This window comes from Chanodichthys erythropterus, chromosome 18 (genome assembly GCF_024489055.1).
Source record: "Chanodichthys erythropterus isolate Z2021 chromosome 18, ASM2448905v1, whole genome shotgun sequence".
Classification (NCBI taxonomy): Eukaryota; Metazoa; Chordata; class Actinopteri; order Cypriniformes; family Xenocyprididae; genus Chanodichthys; species Chanodichthys erythropterus.
Genome location: NC_090238.1, coordinates 14,335,670 through 14,359,266, shown reverse-complemented (window position 1 = coordinate 14,359,266; position 23,597 = coordinate 14,335,670). Strand labels below are relative to the sequence as shown.

At 34.9% G+C, this 23,597-nt stretch overlaps 2 protein-coding genes across 8 annotated transcripts; both read right to left on the bottom strand.

Moving 5' to 3' along the window:
* Positions 1-408: 408 nt before the first annotated feature.
* On the bottom strand, positions 409-5,789 carry styx (serine/threonine/tyrosine interacting protein). Its single transcript, XM_067367106.1, has 11 exons — positions 5,555-5,789; positions 4,676-4,708; positions 4,340-4,393; positions 4,156-4,253; positions 3,995-4,055; positions 3,869-3,905; positions 3,359-3,398; positions 3,132-3,182; positions 2,963-3,035; positions 2,761-2,854; positions 409-546 (listed from the first exon to the last, which is right to left on the bottom strand). Exons 1-11 carry the CDS (start codon positions 5,612-5,614, stop codon positions 473-475), a joined length of 675 nt encoding a protein of 224 aa, XP_067223207.1. The 5' UTR covers positions 5,615-5,789; the 3' UTR covers positions 409-472.
* Positions 5,790-6,142: 353 nt separating this feature from the next.
* On the bottom strand, positions 6,143-23,570 carry ros1 (c-ros oncogene 1, receptor tyrosine kinase). 7 transcript variants are annotated; one of them, XR_010892554.1, is made up of 29 exons: positions 23,284-23,570; positions 23,151-23,196; positions 22,899-23,047; positions 21,017-21,152; positions 20,727-20,931; positions 20,435-20,511; positions 19,720-19,845; positions 17,674-17,858; positions 16,553-16,650; positions 15,871-16,415; positions 15,503-15,706; positions 15,316-15,423; positions 13,558-13,733; positions 13,238-13,429; positions 12,758-12,858; positions 12,420-12,634; positions 12,151-12,332; positions 11,885-12,041; positions 11,598-11,696; positions 11,354-11,483; positions 11,099-11,267; positions 9,978-10,042; positions 8,770-8,899; positions 8,593-8,690; positions 8,197-8,400; positions 7,975-8,109; positions 7,675-7,835; positions 7,288-7,501; positions 6,143-7,062 (listed from the first exon to the last, which is right to left on the bottom strand). XR_010892554.1 is itself a non-coding variant. In XM_067368272.1 (29 exons), exons 1-28 carry the CDS (start codon positions 23,413-23,415, stop codon positions 7,347-7,349), a joined length of 4,380 nt encoding a protein of 1,459 aa, XP_067224373.1. In that variant the 5' UTR covers positions 23,416-23,570; the 3' UTR covers positions 6,143-7,062; positions 7,331-7,346. The 7 variants fall into 7 exon arrangements, 6 of the variants coding, with proteins under 6 accessions (XP_067224373.1, XP_067224374.1, XP_067224372.1 ...); XM_067368272.1 differs by having other exon boundaries at positions 7,331-7,501; XM_067368273.1 differs by having other exon boundaries at positions 6,143-7,054; positions 7,331-7,501.
* Positions 23,571-23,597: the final 27 nt, after the last annotated feature.

Below are 23,597 nucleotides of genomic sequence, written 5' to 3'. Positions count from 1 at the left end.
CACCGGGGATTGACAACATTGAAAACACAAGGTGTAAGTAGCCATCTTTTATTTAGCAGTGGGATGTTAATTCTATGGCAAAACACGTCTTTCCTTGTTCATTCCCAGCATAAAGACTGATTCATCCTACCATTTCATTTCTATGGCAGTGACAGTCGCATTCCTTTGATACCCCCTCACCCCAACCCGAATCCGTCCAAAAACATAACAGTAATTCAAGTATCAAAAGTGCATTATTGCAATACTGTCCCGCTGCAAATGCAAAATGCTTTAAATACTATAAAACTGCAAAAAATTTCAGTGCATACAGCTCAAAAAGGAAAAAAGAAAAAAATATCAAACCTTCCCCAGCTCCAAGGGTCATGAGGAGCAGTCTCTCCCTCCCAACCTCTGTACAAATATTTACATTTTTAATCCCAATAAAAATGTAAAAAGAAAAGTTCACTGTGTTAAAGCACTTTTTTAGTAAAGCCTATCCATTTTGTGCTGCTGTAACTTGCATACTCCCGAAATCTTCATCCTCTTCTAGTGTTCGCTTTAGGCTTCCTGTAGGGAAAAAAAAAAAGAGGATCAGCCACAGTATGAAGAAGTGCATTTAAGAATAATGTAGTTTCATATATTACTAATGTACAAATTACTAGAGCTATGGAATATAATTGTTTTTACGATGCTGATTTAATCGGTTTTGCATTAATGCATAAAAACAAATTAATAGATTTATATAGGTCTATCATACATATTAATGTACTGTTTTATTAAACTACTCTTATGAGGTATTCATAAAAATCCTTCGTAAGCAAAGCACTTGCATCTGATTTGGTTCCGTTTTTTAACGGGAAAAAATATGCATGAATGAGAGAAAGTGGGGAATGTGCTTGATGTTAAAGAATTATTAAGCACAATAACCACGAAAAAATCTCAATACTCAAGCTGACAGACACACCCAAAGCACGCACACAGAAAGATGCCTCTTACAGCATGCAATATCGATTTCAGATCTCTTTCGCACTTACATGGTCAAATACAAACAATTATTTCAAAATATCTGTCTTTGCGAGTATTCACGTAAACAGTCTTAATAATAAACCTGCTGCTGTCTGTCATTAATGTTAAACAAAAGAGGGAATCACTCACTGCTTTGGACTGAATCACTTTTGTAGCTTTGATAATCAATTTATTTGTAATTAATACACTAAAGACTATGCAGTGATTATTTTTTACATTTGTTTAATTTCTGTATTTCTTACTTGAATGCTTCTGTTAAAATAGATGTAAAATGAAACAAGTAAAGCAATGTTAATTTCATGTTTCTTATATTGTATTTTGTATTTTGGTTGTTATTTCTATCTTTGTTTTTATTTTTAATAAAGATGAAATAACAGAACTATATTGTGAATATTAAAATAATTATTATTAATAAAATAGAGGAAAAAATTGAGCTGCATCTAAGATAGTTTTAAAATCGAATCATTACTAGGGCTGCACAATTTATCGCATGATACGAAAAACAAACGCATTTATCGCTTTAGTGCGATTATGAAATTGTAAAGGCTGCGATTATTATTTTTTTTTATGCGCAGCTAAATGATAATCCATCTGAAAGCACTGCGAGTTTGAGTCGCTTATAAGGTACATTTGAAAAAGCAACATGCATTAAACATCTTTCTAGACATGAGAAGCATTAACATCTTGTCCAACAGAAGACAACATTTAAAGGTGCCGTAGAAAGTGTTTTCAAAAAATGTAATATAAGTTAGGTGTCTCCTGAATGTGTCTGAAGTTTTAGCTCAAAATACCCCATAGATTTTTTTTTATTTTTTTAACTGCCTATTTTGGGGCATCATTAAATATGCGCCGATTCAGGTTGCGGCCCCTTTAAATGCTCGTGCTCCCCACCCCCGAGCTCGCAACTGCCTTAAACAGCATAAACAAAGTTCACACAGCTAATATAACCCTCAAAATTGATCTTTACAAAGTGTTCGTCATGCAGCATGTTTAATCGCATAAGTATGGTATTTATTTGGATGTTTACATTTGATTCTGAATGAGTTTGATAGTGCTCCATGGCTAAAGCTAACATTACACACTGTTGGAGAGATTTATAAAGAATGAAGTTGTGTTTATGAATTATACAGACTGCAAGTGTTTAAAAAAAAAAAAAACACTAATCGATAATCGTGCAGCCCTAATCGATACCCTCTGAATCATAATCAAACAGAACTGTGAGGCAAGTAAATATTCACAACTCTACAAATTATAGATTCTTATAGTACAATCAACCCAATAATTTCACAATCAGCACCACCACCAAAGATTTTCATTTAGCAAATGTTTTCATCTGATGTAACTAACAAATGAGTTACTAACAACTATTATTACATCAAATGAAGCCGACAACAAAAGCAGACTCAGGATGCAAAAAACTGGAAATACACAATAAGAAAAAGCTATAAATTCTGCATTTCATCGAGAGAGGGAGAAAAAAAAAATCACTATAAACTAAATCATTGTAAATGCTACTAGTGAATTTAGGCATCGCAACTTTATAATGTACAACAACAAAAATTCATTTTGAAGATTGCTAAAGATTTAACAGTTATTAAATTATTAGTGTTTTTAAAGATTAGCTTTAAGTGTTAGATGGTGGAAAATGTATGGAATCTTAATGAGCATATACAATTAAATATTCAATATTGATCATTAAAAAAAAAAAAGGCATCACAATTAGAAATACATTGGGCCATAAAATAATATTCTTACCTGGCATCCCAGCTTGGATGGAGAAAGACCTGCCCAACTGAATGGGTGACATCATCTTGATGGTTAGCTTTGCGAGATATATTGCTTCATATTCCTTGATGAAAACAGAAAGAGCATCCATTTATGTATGCATGTATTTAAACAGCTATTGCACTTTTATATTGAATTAATTATTAATGCTGAGATTTCTTTAAAATCATACCTGTAGCTGATGAACAAAGCCAACATTGGGATTAATACAAAATCGTCTCTCCTGTACATGACTAAAGGCATCTCTGTGAAGATATAATATATCTTCAAGTCAAACTAGTATTATCATGTATTGATATTTTTGGATATGCGTGAACCGTTTCTCTACTAAATTCTTTTACCTGTATTTTACACCAAATGTCTCCATTAGGTAGGCAATAACTAAGGCAGCGCTGAAAAAAGAAATGTACATTTATTTAATAATAATATAGATAACATATTAGATTTATTAAGTCAAATCAAACCATGTCCCCAACTGAGATTATTTTACAAACATTTAAAAACTCAAAAAGAGAGTGTAAAATAAAAATCATATTATAATCTAAATTAATAAAATAAGATTATGAACCTTCTTGATATCCCTGCATTTCCATGAACAAGTACCTTTCCTGCAACACAAAAATGCGCAAAATGGATGAGATGACTAAATAAAAAAAAAAAAAAAAAAAAAAACTTAAAATCTAGTATTAAATGTATGTTTAGTATAAAGTTTGTACTAGGGCTGCACAACGATTAATCGTGATTAATCGTTTTCAAAATAAAAGTCTTATGTAATATATGTGTGTGTTCTGTGTATAATAATTATGTATATATAAATACATGCACATACATATATTTAAGAAAAAATATATATTTATATATAAAATATTTATATTTATATGTAATATAAAATATATATAAATATGTATATATTTCTTAAATGTATAAATTATATATACATAATTATTATACAGAACACACACATATATTACGTAACGCAGGCTTTTATTTTGCAAACGATTAATCGTTGTGCAGCCCTAGTTTGTACTCATATCAATGCTGCCAATAACTACACAAGATACAGAAAAACATTCATTACCCCCTGTCTCTAAACATCCATCAATAAATTCTTTAGTCTATAGAAAGAAAAACAGACAATCATAATTAGACAAAATAATCACACACACCAAATAAACATAAAATGTATAAAGATACGCCAGCTTACCATTGGGAAATATCTAATTATATTTTCCACAGGGTTATCTGCTATATCTAAAACAAGGTACCTATAAACAAAGAAGTAAAGTAAATTAGCTGTTAGAAATAGTTGAACCTTTATATCGAGTACAACTCGCATATGTGCATAAAACAAAGAAATCAAAATACCTAAATTTGTGGGGAAAGTTTGGCTTTATAAAGTTGGCCTCAATGTCTTGTCTGACACACACAATGTGAGTTATGCCCTGCTTCTCCAGCATTGAGAGCTGAAAGAGAGGATGAATTATAGCAGGAATCCCAGGCACAGATTATTTTCATTATGACGCATGAGAACAGATCATCTCTACAGTACCTTACTCTTCATAGCAGCCGAATAGGGTCCAAGAAACAAGCCTGGGAGGATTTCCTAAATCATTAAAAAAAAAAACATTTAATTTTAGTAAAAGCAGAAAAAGTGATCATTTGATAAGAATGAGAAATGAAACATGCTTTAGACTGTGAGTCACCAAAAATATACAAGAAATTTCTATCGAAGGTGCTGTGTGGTGACAGCAAAACCAAAAACACAGGGTGTTGTAAAAGTACTGAATGGTTGTACTAACACAATCCTATACCACAAGTACTGCAGTAAAGCCATAACAATAAAAAATCCAATATAATAATATGAAAAGCCTATTTTAATGATCACCTGCATCTCTCTTCTCATTGGATATGCCCAGTCCTGCAGAAATGGGATTGCAAAACCAGATTATCAGTTTTTACAAGCTGCAGACAGTAATAGAAAACATTTTAAAAGTACCTCAACACTAGCACCATAGACTGCAGCCCAATACAGGAATAAAATTCCTTATCATAATCATCATCTACCTACCCATGATTTAGACTAGATTCAATAATTGGTTTGACAGACATTTTAAACAATATTTACACTCTCACTGGGTTCCTGTCAGGTTTACTGCTCAAATTAGACCAAAATAAAGCATAAAAGCAAGAATGCACTTCAGGCATGGACAATAGGGATCTTTATGTCTGCATACTTAGAATATGCTTCTGCAGAAGACTTAAAATTTTACATTAAGCTAAAAGTCTCGGAAAAGTGTATATTGCCAATTAAATGTGTTCATTTTGTTGTTGTTGACTATACTCAATATTAGTCTCGTAATGGAGGTTAGTGACGGACAATTTGGTTATTTGTGTCTAAAAGTATACGGAATTAAAATCGGTAATGCATATAATTATTCACATATTATTCTGAGTATCATAATAAATACTGCCCAGGTCGTCATTTGCACTGAGATATGTTTCAGTATAATGTTGCATGGCTGATGACTTTGATTTTCTGAGTTGTTATTCTTGTACACTGCCACTAGATGCACATGCTAACCGCTCACCGCAAAGAGTTAGTTAAAGAGCTTTATTACCCATTGAAAATATCAGTAAAATTCAGCTGTATTTATTCATGCACTGACACATGCTAGTCAGACAGGCACTGCTTTGAATCAGACATTTTGAAGAGTGGCTGTAATCCAGCAGTTGTTAGCACTGCGCTAATATGTTCATAACATACCAGCTGCTCTTCTTTGGCGGCGGGCAGGGACGGGAACTGGAGTTTATTCCCTTCGTCCATGCTGCGAGAGATATTCCAGCTTTCAATACGTTCACAGCCCCTTTTGATGGATTGAATTTAAAGACGAACTAAGTGCAAATAAAGTAGAGTTTATGGAGGAGCTCCGCGCTCACACACGCCATGCTGCTTTCACCGAGGGCGGTCACGTGACACGCGAGCACATACGTCGGAAAGGGGTGGCGTTGTGAGAAGTCGATCAACCGTCACCGTTCAATACAATAATCTTATTTTTTTTAGTAGTAGTGTAATTAAATGTTAATCTGTTGACAGTAAAAACAATATTATATATATATATATATATATATATATATATATATATATAAAAAAAACATACATGTGTGAAAAAGTGCTTGCCCCCTTCCTGATTTTTTTTTTTTTTTGCATGTTTGTCACAGTTTAATGTTTCAGATCATCAAACAAATTTAGATATGAATCAAAGATAACACAAGTAAACACAACATGCAGTTTTGAAATGAAAGTTATTTTGAAGGGAAAACAAAATCCAAACCCACATGGCCCTGTGTGAAAAAGTGCTTGCCGCCCCTGTTTAAACATAACTTAACTGTGGTTTATCACACCTGAGTTCAGTTTTTCTAGCCACACCCAGGCCTGATTACTGCCACACCTGTTCGCAATCAAGAAATCACTTAAATAAAACCTGCCTGACAAAGTGAAGTAGGCCAAAAGATCCTCAAAAGCTACACATCATGTTGAGATCCCAAAAAAATTCAGGAACAAATAAGAAAGTAATTGAGATCTATCAGTCTGGAAAAGGTTATAAAGCCATTTCTAAAGCTTTGGGACTCCAGCGAACCACAGTGAGAGCCATTATACACAAATGGCGAAAACATGGAACAGTGGTGAACCTTCCCAGGAGTGTCTGGCCGACCAAAATTACCCCTAGAGAGCAGTGACGACTCATCCAAGAGGTCACAAAAGACCCCACAACAACATCCAAAGAACTGCAGGCCTCACTTGCCTCAGTTAAGATCAGTGTTCATGAATGCAAAAAATGGCCTGCATGGCAGTGTTCCAAGACGAGAAACGCTGCTGAGCAAAAAGAACATAAAAGCTTGTCTCAGTTTTGCCAGAAAACATCTTGATGATGCCCAAGACTTTTGAGAAAATACTGACGGGACAAAAGTTGAACTTTTTACTGAAGGTGTGTGTCCCATTACGTCTGGCGTAAAAGTAACAAAGCATTTCAGAAAAAGAACATCATACCAACAGTAAAATATGGTGGTGGTAGTGTGATGGTCTGGGGCTGTTTTGCTGCTTCAAGACCTGGAAGACTTGCTGTGATAAATGGAACCATGAATTCTGCTGTCTACCAAAAAATCCTGAAGGACAATGTCCGGCCATCTGTTCGTGACCTCAAGCTGAAGCGAACTTGGGTTCTGCAGCAGGACAATGATCCAAAACACACCATCAAGTCCACCTCTGAATGACTGAAGAAAAACAAAATGAAGACTTTGGAGTGGCCTAGTCAAAGTACTGGTATTTCTTTAATGGAATACAGATCTAATGGTTTTGCATAATATTGATATGTTTATTGATCACTCAACATTATACAATACAAAAATATTATAATAATATCAATAATAATAATTATTATTATTATTATTATTATACTGTATTTACAAGAAAGATTACAAAAGTGAGATCCAGCTCACAGGTTTTTGTGCAAACTTGAGGTGCCAGTGACTTCGAACCCACATTGGCAATTATAGTCTTATCTATCTTCAGTGGGTGTCAATGAGTCTGTTCGGACACTGTCTGGGCTCTCAGCTCGATACATCAAGTAATTCAGTCCCTCGTTGCTGAGCACAGCAGACAGTCCAGTTTCCAGAACTTCATCTTCATCCACACCAGTGCAGACCTCCTCCTCTGGAGAAAACAGCAAGAGGTACATAGTTATGAGGACCAATCTGAAAAAGTCTGTGCACATCTGATTCAGATTAAGTAAATGAATCAGAGTCATAACATTTATTCTGTTTTATATGATGAAGTAAAGCTAATATTTTGATTATATTGATCTCTATATTGATATAAAATCATACCGTCTTCCTGGTAGGCTTGGTTCACATGACCTTCAGCTCCATTCTGGTTTGCTCTTTTATCCGCCTCAAAATCTCTCAATTTACTCAGAGTTTCCTCAAGGCACTGGAAGTTTGTCCTCTCAGTTGGTTCTTTACTCCAACAGCCCATCATCAGATTATACCTACAAAGCACGCAGTAATAATATGGAAATGTAATCTTTGATTTTTACCATATTCATTCAAATACCATATCTTTGTCTTCGCATTCAATCAATTTAAAACATGTTTTTGTAGAAATCATTTACTAATAATAACACTTACAATCTCTGTGGACATCCTGCTGGTGAAGGCAATCGTCCACCTGTATTGATATGGCTTAAGACTTCATGGTTGGTGTATGTGGGATACGGTAGCTTTCCCAATGTCATAATCTCCCATAAGAGCACACCAAATGCCCTGGAAAAAGCAAATGATAAGAAAGCATATTTACAGGAATATGCATGTTAAGCATGATAAAGCAACATTAATACTCAAGATACTGACCAGACATCTGAATATTTATTGAAAATGCCATCTGTTAAACTCTCTGGTGACATCCAGCGAACAGGAAGCAGACCTTCACCCTTCTTCCTGTAGTAGTCGTTCTTATACACATCACGGGCCAATCCAAAGTCTCCTATTTTAACAACCCTTTCTGGGTCTGTGTAGCTTCTTACTGACACTAAACAGTTCCTTGCGGCAATATCCCTGTACATGAAGTATTGAATATAGTTTCATTTAGATATATTTACTTTTATGCATTTGGCAGACGACTTACATTGCATTCAAAGTGTACATTTTGTGTGTTTATGCATTTCCTGGGAATTGAACCCATGACCTTGGCATTGTGAGTATCATCCGCTACAGGAATGCATTAGCAGTACATGAGCACATCTTTACCTGTGAACAAAGTGCATCCTTTCTAAATAAGCACATCCTGTGGCAGCATCCAAACTGATGTCCAGAAGGCTGGTGGGGTTTAGTAGCTCTTTGTGGGTCTATGAGACATAAGAACACATTAGTGCGATAGTCAGCAAAAAAGCATCTCATTCAGTATATAACAAAAAAAAGCCTAACATTGGTAGGACGAGCTCCTCTCAGGTAAGAACGAAGGTCTCCTCCTTCCATCAGCTCCAGGATGAGGTAATGTGGCTCGTTTAGCAGACACACTCCAAGCAAGCGCAGGATGTTAGGATGATTAAACTGGCTAGAGAGCCACAAACACAAAACAATGCATGATAAATGTGCTCCTAATCATTTTTTTATTTAAAAAAATACACTCTAAAAAATGCTGGGTTAAAAACAAGCCAAGTTTGGTTGAAAATGGACAAACCCAGCGATTGGGTTGTTTTAACACAACTGTTGGGTTAAATATTTGCCCAACCTGCTGGGTAGTTTTATTTAACCCAACTATTGTTTGGCTGACTTGAAATGAATCTAAAATGAAATTAAAATGTTCATTTATTAAACATATTAATAAATGTTAATTTTCTAGTTATTTTGGGTTCATTTTAAGTAAGCAATACTGTAATTTTAAACAATAGTTGAGTTAAGTAAAACTACCCAGCAGGTTGGGCAAACATTTAACCCAACTGCTGGGTTAAAACAACCCAATCGTGGAGTTTGTCCATTTTCAACCCAACTTGGGTTATTTTTTAGAGTGTACTTTTATTCAGCAAGATTGTGTTAAATCGCTCAAAAGTGACATTACAGACTTAAAATGTTAAAAAAGATTTCTGTTTCAAATAAATGTTGTTCTTTTGAAATTTCGATTCATCGAATAACCCTGAAAAAAAAAAAAAATTATCATGGTTTCCACAAAAATATTCAGCATCACAACTGTTTTCCACATTTAAAATAATAAGAAATGTTTCACCAAATCATCATATTAGAATGATTTCTGAAGGATCATGTGACACTGAAGACTGGAGTTTTGCCATCACAGGAATAAAATGACATTTTAAAATAGATCCAGTTATTTTTAAATTGCAATAATATTTCCATTATATAACTGTTTTTACTGTATTTTTGCTCAAAAAATAAATGCATCATTTTTAAGCATATAAGAGACTTCTTTCAAAAACATTTAAAAATCTAACCAACCCCTAAAGTTTGAACAGTATTGTAAATTTTGAATCATTTTACTTTCTCCCGAAACACTAAATAACAACAGACCACACCACAAACATTGCCATTTGCTCTAGGCCAGGGGTCTCACCGTCATGTTTTGTACACTATTACAATCATATTTTCAGTGTGATGATTTGAGCAAACATTTCTTTTACCTCATCAAATGAGCTTCTTTTAGGAATTCCGTTTTCTCATAGTCGCTGGCATCTTTCCTCAGTGTCTGTGAAGAGATTGACTTGTGAGACATAATTTCAATCAGTAGGCTATTTGCTGAAACAGCAATGTAGAATCCGTGGAAGTATATACATACATATACATATACACTCATACACACATACACATACACTACCGCTCAAAAGATCAGTAAGATTTTTAATGTTTTTAAAAGAAGTTTCGTCTGCTCACCAAGGGTGCATTTACTTAATTAAAAATACAGTAAAAACAGTAATATTGTGAAATATTATTATAATTTAAAATGACTGTTTTCTATTTGAAAATATTTTAAAATGTAATTTATTCTTGTGTTGGCAAAGCTGAATTTTCAGCATCATTAATCTTCAGTGTCACATGATCCTTCAGAAATCATTCTAATATGTCAATTTGCTGCTCAAGAAAGTTCAAAGGAACAGTGTTTATTTGAAATCTAATCTTTTGTAACATTATAAATGTCTTTACTGCCACTTTTGATTGATTTAATGCATCCTTGCTGAATAAAAGTATTAATTTCTTTAATTTCTTTTAAAAAAAAATTATAAAAAAAATTCTTACTGACCCCAAACTTTTGAATGGTAGTGTATAATGCTACAGAAGCTTTGTATTTCAGATAAATGCTGTTCTTTTGAACTTTCTATTCATCAAGGAATCCTGAAAAAAAAAGTACACAACTGTTTTCAACATTGAAAATAATCATAAATGTTTATTGAGCAGCAAATCAGCATATTAGAATGATTTCTGAAGGATCATGTGACATTGAAGACTGGAGTTATGATGCTGAAAATTCAGCTTTGCCAACACGAGAATAAATTACTTTGTGAAATATATTCAAATAGAAAAAAGTTATTTTAAATTAATAATTTTTCACAATATTACTGTTTTTACTGTATTTTTAATTAAATAAATTAAGCCTTGGTGAGCAGACGAAACTTCTTTTAAATGCACACTAATACACACTAATATACACACTAATATATAAATATATATATTAGTGTGTATATATGTATTAATGAGAAAAGGTTTAATGTGGAACATTTAAACAGTTTAAACCAATCAAATGTACCTTGACAGCCACTCTCCTCCCCTCTGGCACAACTCCAATGATTTGACTGCCAACTGTAACGCCTTCATAAACTTCTCCAAAAGCACCACTACCCAACAACCTCTGGAGCTTCAGACATTCTCTGGGAAACACCGGAAGTGACTCAATCTCTCCTTGGGCGGGTATGGTACTGGGGGAAAGTTGTTTAAATATTAACACACTTTTGTGGTTTATAGATGCTACAAAATCATATTAAAACAAAGCATTAGACTGTACCTGATGGCAAAGCAGGCGTTCCCAAGACCAACTAAACCTCGAATATACTCTAACTCCACATCTGGATGGATGTCCACACCTGTTTGTGTAACTGTCCCATGAATCTTTTTCTTATGGCGTCTGTGCCAAACTACATCAAAACAGCAGGGGAAGTAAATGTTGTACTTTCATATTCTCTCATTAATTTTGATATGGGAATTAAATAGTCTTTTATAAAAGGGAATTGTGTCGTTTGTGTACTTACTGACTGCTGCGACGATTATAATAATTAGGGTAATTCCAGCAGTGACTGATACGATCAAAATAATAATCAATGTCATGTCAGTGTCTAATGAAGTACCTGCTGGGTGACAATGAGAGTGCATTTAAAATTTGTATTAGATAGCACAATAAAATACACAAAGAGCAAAACAGTATAGTTTCATTCAAATGTAAGGTATTCAATGTATTTTTTCTTAGTCATCTGCTGCTTTTATTATATTTACATTTAATTCTATTTTATTCTTATATTCAATGATGCAGCATTCTTACCTGGAGTAATGAAAGTTGTTTGTGTCGATTTCCCTTTACCCCAATATGAAAAAGGAGTTATAGTGACGTCAAATTTGGTTCCTGGTTTGAATTGTGTGATATTTATGACTGTTTCGGAAAACGTATTAACAGGATGGCAATATCTGGTGGGGTATTTCTGCAGAAATGTGTTGCAAGTAGATCATCAATACATTTTATACAAAAAAAGTCAGATAAAAACATTGTTTTCTTTTAAAGAAATTAGGGTGGATTTACAAAAAAAGTACATTTTGAAGCTGTTTCCCAATTTTCACATATTTCCACAGTTCTTTAGACACTACACAATAAATCACTGTGCCGTAGTCAACACTGCTGGGTTCCCAGAGTATCTGAAAAAATGTGTCATTCCCTTCAAGATCAATTTTGGAAACTGCAGGTGGGATAACTACAGGAAGAGATACGAATCCATCTGGAGTACAAACACAAAGACACATACAAAGTGATTATGACTAAAATAAAGCACATACAGAAATATGAAATATAACACAGTGCTGACCTGGAAGAGGCTTCAGCATTTGCTGTACAACAGAAAAAGCTGTCAGTGTTTTGTTGGAAGACATAAGGACACTGTTGTTTTGGTTTAACTCCTGAATCCTGAGCTGTTTGTTTTCATCCAGCCAAACAATTCGTCCGCTATAGGAGCCCACTTGATGATATGAGATTTGAGATGTGGTCCATCTTGCAAATTGTACTGCTTTAGACTTCTGTGTCCTTTTGCAAAACATTAAAAACAACAACATTCAGTAAGAAAAACATTATTATGAGCCATATTTGTCACTAAACAATGCATCCATTAATGAGATCTATCTGTCAAACATTTGTATATGTACTAACCCGTGAGGACTGATGTTGACTCTGTAAAGATTCAACAGGGAGCCGTCCTGCACCAGCCAATACAGATTTCCTTCAATCACATTCAAAGTGATACCAGCAACCTATCATTTAGAGAATATGGACATATGTCTGTGAGTTAAAACTTATTGCCATATTTAAAAGTTTTTTCTGCCATCAGTATCCTTACAAATGCTTTAACAACTCAGAACATCAGTGTGGAAAGGCATATAGTTCATCATAACATTGTAATATACAGCATACACCCGCTATATTGCTAAATCTACCCGATGTTTCATATAAACAGAAAAAATAACCTGGCTTCTTGAGACTCCCCTGCTTCAGAGCGGTCATAGATATATGTCATACTTCAAATAACTTCAGTCTTGGTACGCATAAGAATCTTTCAAAAAACAATAAAAAATCTTACAGACCCCAAACTTTTAAATGTTAGTGTATTAGACATGTATATTAAGCCCTCACCTCTTTCCCAGAGAACACACTCAGTTTATCCAGGAGTTGGTAGTCTTCTCCATCCAGTCTACAGGCTTCTACTGATGTTTCAGTGGTCCAGTAGATGGCAGCATTCAATGAATCAATCACCAAACTGAGAATCTTCTGCTCTGCTTGAAGAAATATCTCAACCCCGTGATCAGATGTAGACCCTCGGCATATCTGATAAGAGATGTCTCACAATTAGATCATGCTACTGTCACATATTCATTAAGTCAATAAAGTATTAGTAGCTTCTGTTTATTATGGCTTCAATATTTCATTCATTCAAGCATGACTTAAAAACTTACCTGATTTGAGTTGCAGCTCCAGTATAGATACTGTCCCAGCCAGTCAAAGGCCAGCGCTTCAGCATTCATGGGTGATGGCATTGTCATCACACTCAGAGACTGAATTCCCAGTTCAATCCAGTTAATGTGACCTGAGGTGTTAGTCCAGTAGATTGTAGAACCATACCAGTCCATGTCTGTTCATCATGAGAAAACATGCTATCGTTCTTGTTTTACAGTCAAGTCACCTTTATTTATAAAGCACTTTATACAGATTGTTTCAAAGCAGCTTTACAGAGGTAAACAGAAAAATAATGATCAAAATAATGATTTATAGTATTTTTTTTTTGCGCCCGAGCCCTGAAAGGGTGAAGGCCCTATTGTTTTCCTTAGGTACAACCTTTCAGGCACAACTTTTCTGGCTCCCTTAACATGCTCAAAAACTCTTGAAACTGTGCACACACGTAGGAATCGTCAGCCATCAACATGAATGTGACTATTGTGAGTCAAAGTTATAGTGCCACTAACTGGCAAAAGGAAGTGTGTCACTTTCAAAATGCTTTGAAATCGCTCTCTTATTTTTTCCCGATTTGCTTTAGTCCACGTCAGAATAATGTCAAGACATCGCAGATGTAGACCTGTGAAAGGATTCTTGATATCTTGAATACTGTTGTCATGGCAACGAATTTAGCTTTCATATTCTTTTTGGGGTTTTTTTGAGGCAACTAGCATGCTTCAGATTGCATGAATCTCGACACACACATCAGAGGTGCCAGCCAGAAGACATGGGCAAAGCCTTAGAAATGGACGTGGAGGAGGGGCTCTATGGCGCAACCTTTTATCTAACGTTGGGTGTTAATTTTACCTACAGTCACCAAACTAGGATATGTTGAACAGTGTTGCCATGGCGAGGGATTAAAGTAATGGTAAAAAAGGGAAACAGGAAGTGTCTCATATCGTGTCACCCTCCATGCACAGGTTTCCTTAAGCCACTGGGGTGGTGGTGGTACCGGGGCCTGGGCCCATCATTGCTGCTTGCAGCTATATATATATATATTATATATATTATATGTATTTTAAAGAAATACTTTATCATTCAAAAGCTTGGGGTTGGTAAGATTTTTCTTTGTTTGAAAGAAATTAAATACTTTAATTCAGCAAGAATGCATCAAAAGTGACTGTAAAGACATTTATAATCTAACCAAATATTTTTATTTTAAATAACCATTTTTAAAAAAAATTTAAAAAATTGCTTTTTAAAATATAGTAATTTTAATCAATTTAAATTGTAGTAACATTTCACTATATTACTGGTTTTACTGTATTTAAAAAATATATATATATATAAAAAAAAAAATATATATATATATATATATATATATATATATAATATACAAACCCCACACTTTTGAAAGGTAGTGCACATCACAAGCACACAACAAAAAAAGAAGGCAAAAGGTCTTGGACACATTCTGGTTGTCAAACCTAATGGAACATGTTTAACGTTATAATTAATATAATGAACTGTTGTAATTGTGCTAGGAGACTTGTGTGGGACCAACTGGTTAAAAAAAATATTAGAAAAGCTGTCTCAAAGTGAAAGTGAAGTTAGTTCTGAGAGGTGCTCTAGCATCATTTATTTATTTTGAATCAAATGAAGTGAAAATTAATTAATTAATTAATTAATTAATTAATTAATTAGTCTTAGTTGTTCAAAAGTGTCCAAATACCTTTTGGGTCCACTGTTATGATCTATATATGATCTCTCTGGTTTCTTACCTTGCACATCTCCAATATGAGACACAATTTCCATAAATTCAATGCTATCCAAATCTTGCTTCCATATTTCATCATCACTGGCAGCAGCAATATATGGGGGCTCATCGGCTGAAAAAAAGATGACTTTTTATATAGTGGTCAGTTTAAAAACATTAAGGTACATGATAAAGTGCATCAATATAATCACCAGGCTGAAGAGTTGTTCCTTCATATGAGACTGATCTGGAGCATCCAGCAGGAGAACAAGCCCTGACTGTGAAGTTGTATCTCTGTGAGCTCTGCAGATCTGGTACGGTTACACTTGTGCCAGTTATTCCACTAAATATCATCACGACCAAATCATTCATCGAACAGTTTAAAGCATAAGTCCAGTTTTGCCAGGCAGATGGACCTGTGTGGAACAAAACTGAATTTATTTAACAGAAAACAGCAATTTTATAGTTTAACTATATGAAATCTAAACAAATAAACCTGGCTTTAATAAATGAATGACAATAATTATAGTCTCCAACTAATAAACAAATCCAGTAGTGCTATTAACTTGGTAAAACTCACTAGCTTCAATCATATTTTCAGGTTTATCCCAATAGACATTGGCTTTATCTGATCCAAACAGGACTTGTAGATGTCTTGGCCTTCGTGGTACAGGATAAGGTTGCGCAGATGCGCTAAAAGCACAGATATTATCAAATCCATCATTTTGATTATATATGATATCACAGTCCATAGTGAATTCATTAAAGACGGCCACTTGACTCTGGCCAACTTGTTTATAAAGTGCATATCCATTGGTGAGCATGAAGAAATCGTCCTCATAAACAATGCCGTTTGCTTCAAAGTTAACGTTTGTGTACAGCGTAACGGGAAATAATCCATCCATAGATGTGGCGTTGAGCGTTTGATCACTTTTGTCGTGATAAATCAGTCTCTTATTAAGGAAACTGACCACAAAGTTGGAGACAGAATGTGTTTTTACGATGTGACTCATCTCATGTTGTTGGTCAGAAGCGTCTGGAAGAGGACAACGGTATATTCCACTGCTCAGCAACAAGAACAGCCATCTGACAACACAATTTTCTATTTTATTAAATGACTCTTTCCTTAAAAAAAAACAAAATAAAATATTTAATGTCTCTAGTAATGGATATGATACTGTAATGCAGAGGGTTTACACAATGTTTTATAGCTTTATATAAAGCTTAACCAAACAGTGTTTAATAATGCTTATGATTCTCACCCATTATACGGATCTGCAATTATATTTACAGCGTCACTGGAAAGGTTGAGATTCATATCCACTGGAAAAGAACAGTCATCTAATCCACAGTAGTAGACCTGAATTTGATTTTTGTGGGAAAGAAAGTATGATAACAGAATTTAAATAAAATTAGAATTTCAAACTAATTTATCTCTCTGTATGGCATCTGTTACTTCAGTTTGTAAACAAAAATAAAATGTATATACGCTTATATTGTTTTTGTTTTGTTTTTTTGTTTTTTTTACTGCAATGAACTTACAATGAAAGTCTAAGGGGCAAGATGTTCTAGAAAATTTAAATACGTTTAAAAAAAAAATAATCTTGCTTCATCTGTAAAGCACTTTGGGTCCACTTCTGTTGTGCTAGAAATAAATGTCGACTTGACTTGACTAAAGTGCTTATTCATTATTCAGTACAAAAACATATGATATTAAATCTTTAAAGTTTTCTAAATTGTCATTTTAGTCCCTAATTAAAGGTAAATACATACCCTACCACTGGAAAGGATTAAAGGATTAGTTCACTTTAAAATATCTAGCTTCCGCCAGGTCACCTTCCATATTCAACTTACAAAGAAAGTGTAACGCCTCATTCAGTTCAAAATGCTTACGCTACGTCCTACGCCTTCTGTATTCAACTTATGAAAAATGCAATGATGCGACATCAGTTACACTTTCTTCCTAATATGAATATGTAAGGAAGCTAGATATTTGGTGGAAGTCTGGCGGAAGCTAGATATTTTACTTTATAACTTGTTAAATATGGATATTTTTCTTACACAAATGCATTGCTTTGCTTCAGAGGGCCTTATTTCACTGCCATTATAAAGCTTGGACACATCAGGATATTTATTAATATATCTCAGACTGTGTTCATCAGAAAGAAAAAAAGTCATATACACCTAGGATGGCTTGAGGGTAATTTTCATTTTAAAGTGAACTAATCTTTTAATGCAATTACAATGGAAGTCTAAGGGGCACAGAGTTCCAGAACATTTAAATATTGTTTTTAATGTGCTAATAATAATTACAAAAACATATGATTTGACCTTTAAAGTCTAAATCATAATTTATTCCCTAATTAACGGGGTGAATACATACCTTACCACTGGAAACATAGTAAATCCTCTGATAAAGCCAGTCTACACTCAGTGCTGTGACCTCCAGCGTGGCAGAGTGCAGAAGCTTGAGATCTGAGTGGTCAGTCAGATTCCCAGCCCCTTTCGACCAGATACGAGTCCCCTCGGAGAAGTAGACATGGTTGGAACTGTAGTGCACTGCCACCCCTGTGAAAACCATAACACAAGTGAGAAGCCAGAGAGCAACGACCATCTACATCTAAAGGAAAATCTTATTGCTCAAAGGTTGCTTTTCCAAAGATAATTTAAATTTAAATGTCAACTTTGTCTCAGATGTTCCTCCTAAATCATTGCAAGAAATAAACATGCAGGTAATTGTCATAAAGTATAGAGCTTACTGTATAAAAAACGTGTGTATCCTAATTCAGATAATTTGGTCTAGGGAATTTTGACAGTGTTGAGATACACTTTATTGCCAAAAGTTTTGGGAAGTCTGCCTTTACATGCACATGAACTGTAATGATATCCAATTCTTAATCTGTAGGGTTTAATATGGAGTTGGCCCATCCTTTGCAGCTATAACAGCCTCAACTCTTCAGGGAAGGCTTTCCATAAGGCTTAGGAGTGTGTTTATGGGAATTTTTGACCATTCTTCTAGAAGCACATTTGTGAGGTCAGGCAGTGATGTTGGCGAGAAGGCCTGGTTCGCAGTCACTGCTCTAATTCATCCCAAAGTTGTTCTATTGGGATGAGGTCAGGACTCTGTGCAGGCCAGTCAAGTTCCTCCACATCAAACTCACTCATTCATTTATGAACCTTGCTTTGTGCATGTGGCGACCAGTGCGGGCGAGAGCCGTGAGGGAACGGCGTGAGGCCGGTGGCGCGAGTGTTAATGAGCATCACCTGGGAGGCACACCGGCCTTGAGTCCCTCACGGCTCTCGCTCGCCCTGGTCGCCACAGTGCACTGGTGCGCAGTCATGTTGGAACAGGAAGGGGCCATCAACAAACTGTTCCCACAAAGTTGGGAGCATGAAATTGTCCAAAATGTCTTGGTATGCTGAAACATTAAGAGTTCCTTTCACTGGAACTAAGGGGCCAAGCCCAACCCCTGAAAAACAACCCCACACCATAATCCCCCCTCCACCAAACTTTACACCTGACACAATGCAGTCAGGCAAGTACCGTTCTCCTGGCAACCGCCAAACCCAGACTCCTCCATCAGATTGCCAGACAGAGAAGCGTGATTCGTCTCTCCAGAGAACACATCTCCACTGCTCAAGAGTCCAGTAACGGTGTGCTTTACACCACTGCATCCGACGCTTTGCATTGCACTTGGTGAAGTAAGGCTTGGATGCAGCTGTTCGGCCGTGGAAACCCATTTCTTGAAGCTCTCTACACACTGTTCTTGAGCTAATCTGAAGGCCACATGAAGTTTGGAGGTCTGTAGCTATTGACTCTAGAGAAAGTTGGTGACTTCTGTGCACTGTGTACCTCAGCATGCGCTGACCCCGCTGTGTGATTTTACGTTGCCTACCACTTCGTAGCTGAGTTGTTGTTGTTCCCAATTGCTTGCACTTTGTTATGATACCACTAACAGTTGACCGTGGAATGTTTAGTAGTGTTTAGTAGTGAGGAAATTTGGACTATGGACTAATTGCACAGGTGGAAACCTATCACAGTACCACACTTGAATTCACTGAGCTCCTGAGAGTGACCAATTCTTTCACAAATGTTTGTAGAAGCAGTCTGCATGCCTAGGTGCTTGATTTTATACACCTGTGTGTGTCCATGGAAGTGATTGGAACATCTGAATTCAATGATTTCAGGAGGGGTGTCCCAATACTTTTGGCAATATAGTGTATCTAGGATAAACTTCAGTTTACTTGGGTTTTTCTCAGGAGACAAATTTGCTCTTCATTTAATCCTCTTACTGTCTAAGAGAAACAACTGAGATATTGAGGTACTTTCAATATCTCATTTACTCTCATTTGTGATTCTTGTTTCCTATCTTCTTTTCTCTTGTATGGTGGAGATGTTAACAATTTATTGATTTGAGGAAGAATGGACCTGTGATGTTGCTTTCGATTAGACTATCTGAGAGACACAGTGCTGTGGTGAAGAAATCGGCATCCTCTTCTCTCATCCTTAATGAGTTCCATCTGGATGCAAAGACCCAGCGGCCTCCATTCTGCTCTGAAAGTCATCACAGATGGAGCAATGAGATTATTGTTTATTTCAAGTCATTGCAAAAACCATGCATTGAGAAACATTAGCAGAATGGTTGAAGTATTGTGGTTGCATGAAGCTTACTGTGATTTCGCCAAGAAGTTCTTGGATTAACATCCTCAGATTTTAAGTAAGGTAAAAGCTTTTAAGTAAAACTTTTTCAATGTTGATGCCAAAATGTAAAGATTTAAAAAAAAAAAAATGTTTTTGCAAGAAGTCTTTTATGCTCACCAAGACTGCATTTATTTGATCAAATATCCAGCAAACAGTAATTTTGTAAAATATTATTACATTTTAGACAACTGTTTTCCATTATAATACTTTTAAAAATGTAATTTATTCCCATGATGGCAAAGCTTTCAGCATCATTACTCCAGTCTTGTGTCACATGATCCTTCAGAAATCATTCTAATATGCTGATTTATTATTATCCATTATTATTCATTTACAACTCAGCAGAAGAATGTTGTTCCAGGACCAACAAAAAATCCAGGAACACACTTGGCAAAATTAGGGTCATCTTTGTAGGAAAGTGTCACTGTGAGCTTAAACTAACCAACTTGTGCTGGTGTTGTTATGCTGCCTTCAGCAACTGAACCCTGGCCCTCTTGATTTACAGCAGCTATTGAGATCCTGTATAAGACACAGTCAGTTCAAGCAATAATTTATATCTACAATGAATAATATCATCAAATTGCATAGTGCTAGCAATGCCAAGGCCATGGTTTAGAATCCAAAGGGAGCACAGACAGTAGGAAACATTAAAAATGCATATCTTAAATGCATTGTATATTGCATTAATGTTTAAAATGAATAAATATAAAAATGTGGAGACTGTGTATGCATACCTATATGTAGTGTTATGGAAGGTTGGGTAGAATGTGTTGAAGAATACATTTCCTCCAGTTGTGACACTGATGATGTGTTCAATGGATGTGAGATTGAGGTTGAAGCCCAAGATGGGTCCTCCTGGTTTCTTAGGTAGAGACCAGCGAACCTCCACACTCTCTCCAGACACGCTCTCAATACTCTCAATGGATGGGCTGGAGGGCACTTTTTTGAAGAGAAACAGCTTCAAACCACTGATTTTGAAACATAATGTAAAAAATCCTGTTGATCAATTATTGATTTAACCTACGTCCAAAAGGTTTTGTCTGGTACCAAGGGCTTGATGGAGAACAAGCCTGTATTTCTGCTATCATGGCCCAAACCCTGAACTTATAGCAGGTAAAAGGTTCCAACTGTTTGACGGTGTATGTTGATTCTGTGACATTCTATGAGGAAAAAACAAAACATTGCCAAAATGTTTCATCTTATGCAAATTGAAAAGAAATGTACGGTGATATTTCATCCACAAATAAAAGTTTTCTCTGTCTGTAGCCTACTGTAATGCGAAAAAAATCTCATATGATAAATAGTACACTAAAAAGTCTAATAATATATAAAGTGACAAAACTCAAAAAATGTGAGGCAATCAGTTGCCTCAAAATTTTTAAATTTAGAAATTCAAACCTTAAGCAAGCAGAACTAGCAGATTTTTATTTGTACTTAAACATTTCAAGTTAAGAACAATTAAAATGTATGAGTACACTAATTTTAACTTAAAGTTATCATGTAACCTCAATATAATTTTTTTTTTATTAGTGTAAACTTATCTAGCTATAACAAGCTAATTCAGAAAATGCTAACTTGCTAATTTGCTAACATGGTAACAATAGTATGGTATAGCACTTTCTGAATGAGTACAGCAATATAAAAAAATATAACATAACTCCTCTCAAACCAAGCTACATGCACCACATGTCACCATGATGGTAACTCTCCAAAAACCCACATTTACAGAAACTCTTCTAAATTAGCATAGCAAAACATTAATCACTACTAAATCTCCCACTTAACATTAATCTTAAACAAACAAAAAAAACATTATATCACACTTAATTTTAGCATTTACTCTCCCTTTCGAGCACCATGGGCAAAGCATGCGGGGAAATAGAAATCCCAGCCCAGTTTCAGTTAAACTTAAGTTTGTCTAAATTAAAAGAAATAAGTTCATAAAACTCATAACAATGAAACAGTTCAGTTTACCTAAAATATTTCAGTTCTGTGAACTGTGAAGACTAAAGTTCTAAAAGTTCTAAATACTCATAAAAGTTAATTTGACTGAACTAATTTGTTTAATTTAAGTTTGTCCTACTCAAACCAATTAATTATTTTGAGTGTTAGGGTTTACACAGTGGTTTACAGTGTACTGTTTAAAAGTTTTGGGGTCAGTAAGATTTTTTTTAAATTGATGCTTCAACAAGGATAAATTTAATTGATAAAAAGTTACATTGAAGACATTTATAATGTTACTAAAAATTATATTTCAAATAAATGCTATTCTAATGAACTTTCTGTTAATCAAAGAACCCTGAAAAAAAGTATCATGGCTTCCACAAAAATATTACAGCACAATTGTTTTCATCACTGATGATAAAAAAATAATGATTTCTGAAGGATCATGTGTCACTGAAGACTGGAGTAATGATGCTGAAAATTCAGCTTTGCATCACAGGAATAAATTAAATATATTACAATAAAGAAATTTAAATTGTCATAAAATATATTACTTCATACAAACTCAATACTGTTTTTGCTGTAATTTATACTGTATATCAAATAAATGTAGTCTTACTGACCCCAAACCTTTTTTACGGTATAGTTTATATTTGTAAAGAACAATTAATTAAACATCGCAGTAATATGCTTATACTGCATTGAATTTACGCTCATTTTGTGGATTAAAAAAAAAATCATTGTTAATCATTGTCTTGTAAGGGAAGATTTGGGAGAAATTGTCATTAAAATAATTCCACAATGTAAAATATCTTAATGGTCATAAAATAGCCTTTATTTCTTCATGCAGAAATATTGTATTTATTACTGTATTTCACTCAATAATAATTTATGATGTACAAATGCAACAAAAGTCAATTAGTTATCAATATTACAAATATAAACATAAAATTATTCACTACCTCTGCTTGTGCCCAAATCCCAGACAGACTAGGACCGGTCCACTGAAGAATATACACCACATCAGACTGATTCAGGGACTCCCAGGTCATAGTTATGTTATGAGATCCAATCCAGGTTGAATAAGGCGCTGCGAGCTGACAAACAACATCTGGACCGGAAGAGTGAATGTTTGTAAACCAATAAGAACACAAGTGAAAGAAGCGAATAAACTGTAAACTTGATTACAAAACCTTGGCAGCAGTCCTACTCACTTTGGCAACTGGCATCCGTACACTGTTTGAAGCCACTTCTGGATGTCTACATTCAGACATTAAATTAAGTAAATTATAAAAAAAAAATCAATACTGGTCCAGAATGCATTTTAACAAATCTTAAGAATCTTACCAGGGGGTGAAGTGAGGCATCAAGAAGGCATTCATCACCTGATGAGGCTCTGAGACAAATAAGCAGCAATAGTAGTGCTAAAAGAAACTGTAAACCTGTAATTTCCTTCCTTTTGCCACAAATCTTTTCCATTTCACATGCAACGACCTTCTGGAATCAAAACACACCCTGCACTACAGTTTAAATGTTCACATGATAGTAGGGATATTCCCAAAACCTAAAATATTGATCAGTAACACGTAATCATGGCTGGACAATGGCCCTTTAACAGTCCCTGCAAGTTTGTGGTCACCTGGTCCGTGTGGAACAGGTGT

Excerpts from the sequence above, each read along its gene's own strand:
- styx (XM_067367106.1), bottom strand. The coding sequence starts at position 5,614 with ATGGACGAAGGGAATAAACTCCAGTTCCCGTCCCTGCCCGCCGCCAAA. Across the intron at positions 4,056-4,155 it reads AACTTTCCCCACAAATTTAG|GTACCTTGTTTTAGATATAG; the intron begins GTATTTTGATTT and ends CTTTGTTTATAG. Across the intron at positions 3,906-3,994 it reads TAATTAGATATTTCCCAATG|ACTAAAGAATTTATTGATGG; the intron begins GTAAGCTGGCGT and ends TTCTTTCTATAG.
- ros1 (XM_067368272.1), bottom strand. The coding sequence starts at position 23,415 with ATGGAAAAGATTTGTGGCAAAAGGAAGGAAATTACAGGTTTACAGTTT. Across the intron at positions 16,416-16,552 it reads ATTGCAGATCCGTATAATGG|GAAAGAGTCATTTAATAAAA; the intron begins GTGAGAATCATA and ends TTTTTTTTTAAG. Across the intron at positions 15,707-15,870 it reads TGAAAATATGATTGAAGCTA|GTCCATCTGCCTGGCAAAAC; the intron begins GTGAGTTTTACC and ends TGTTCCACACAG.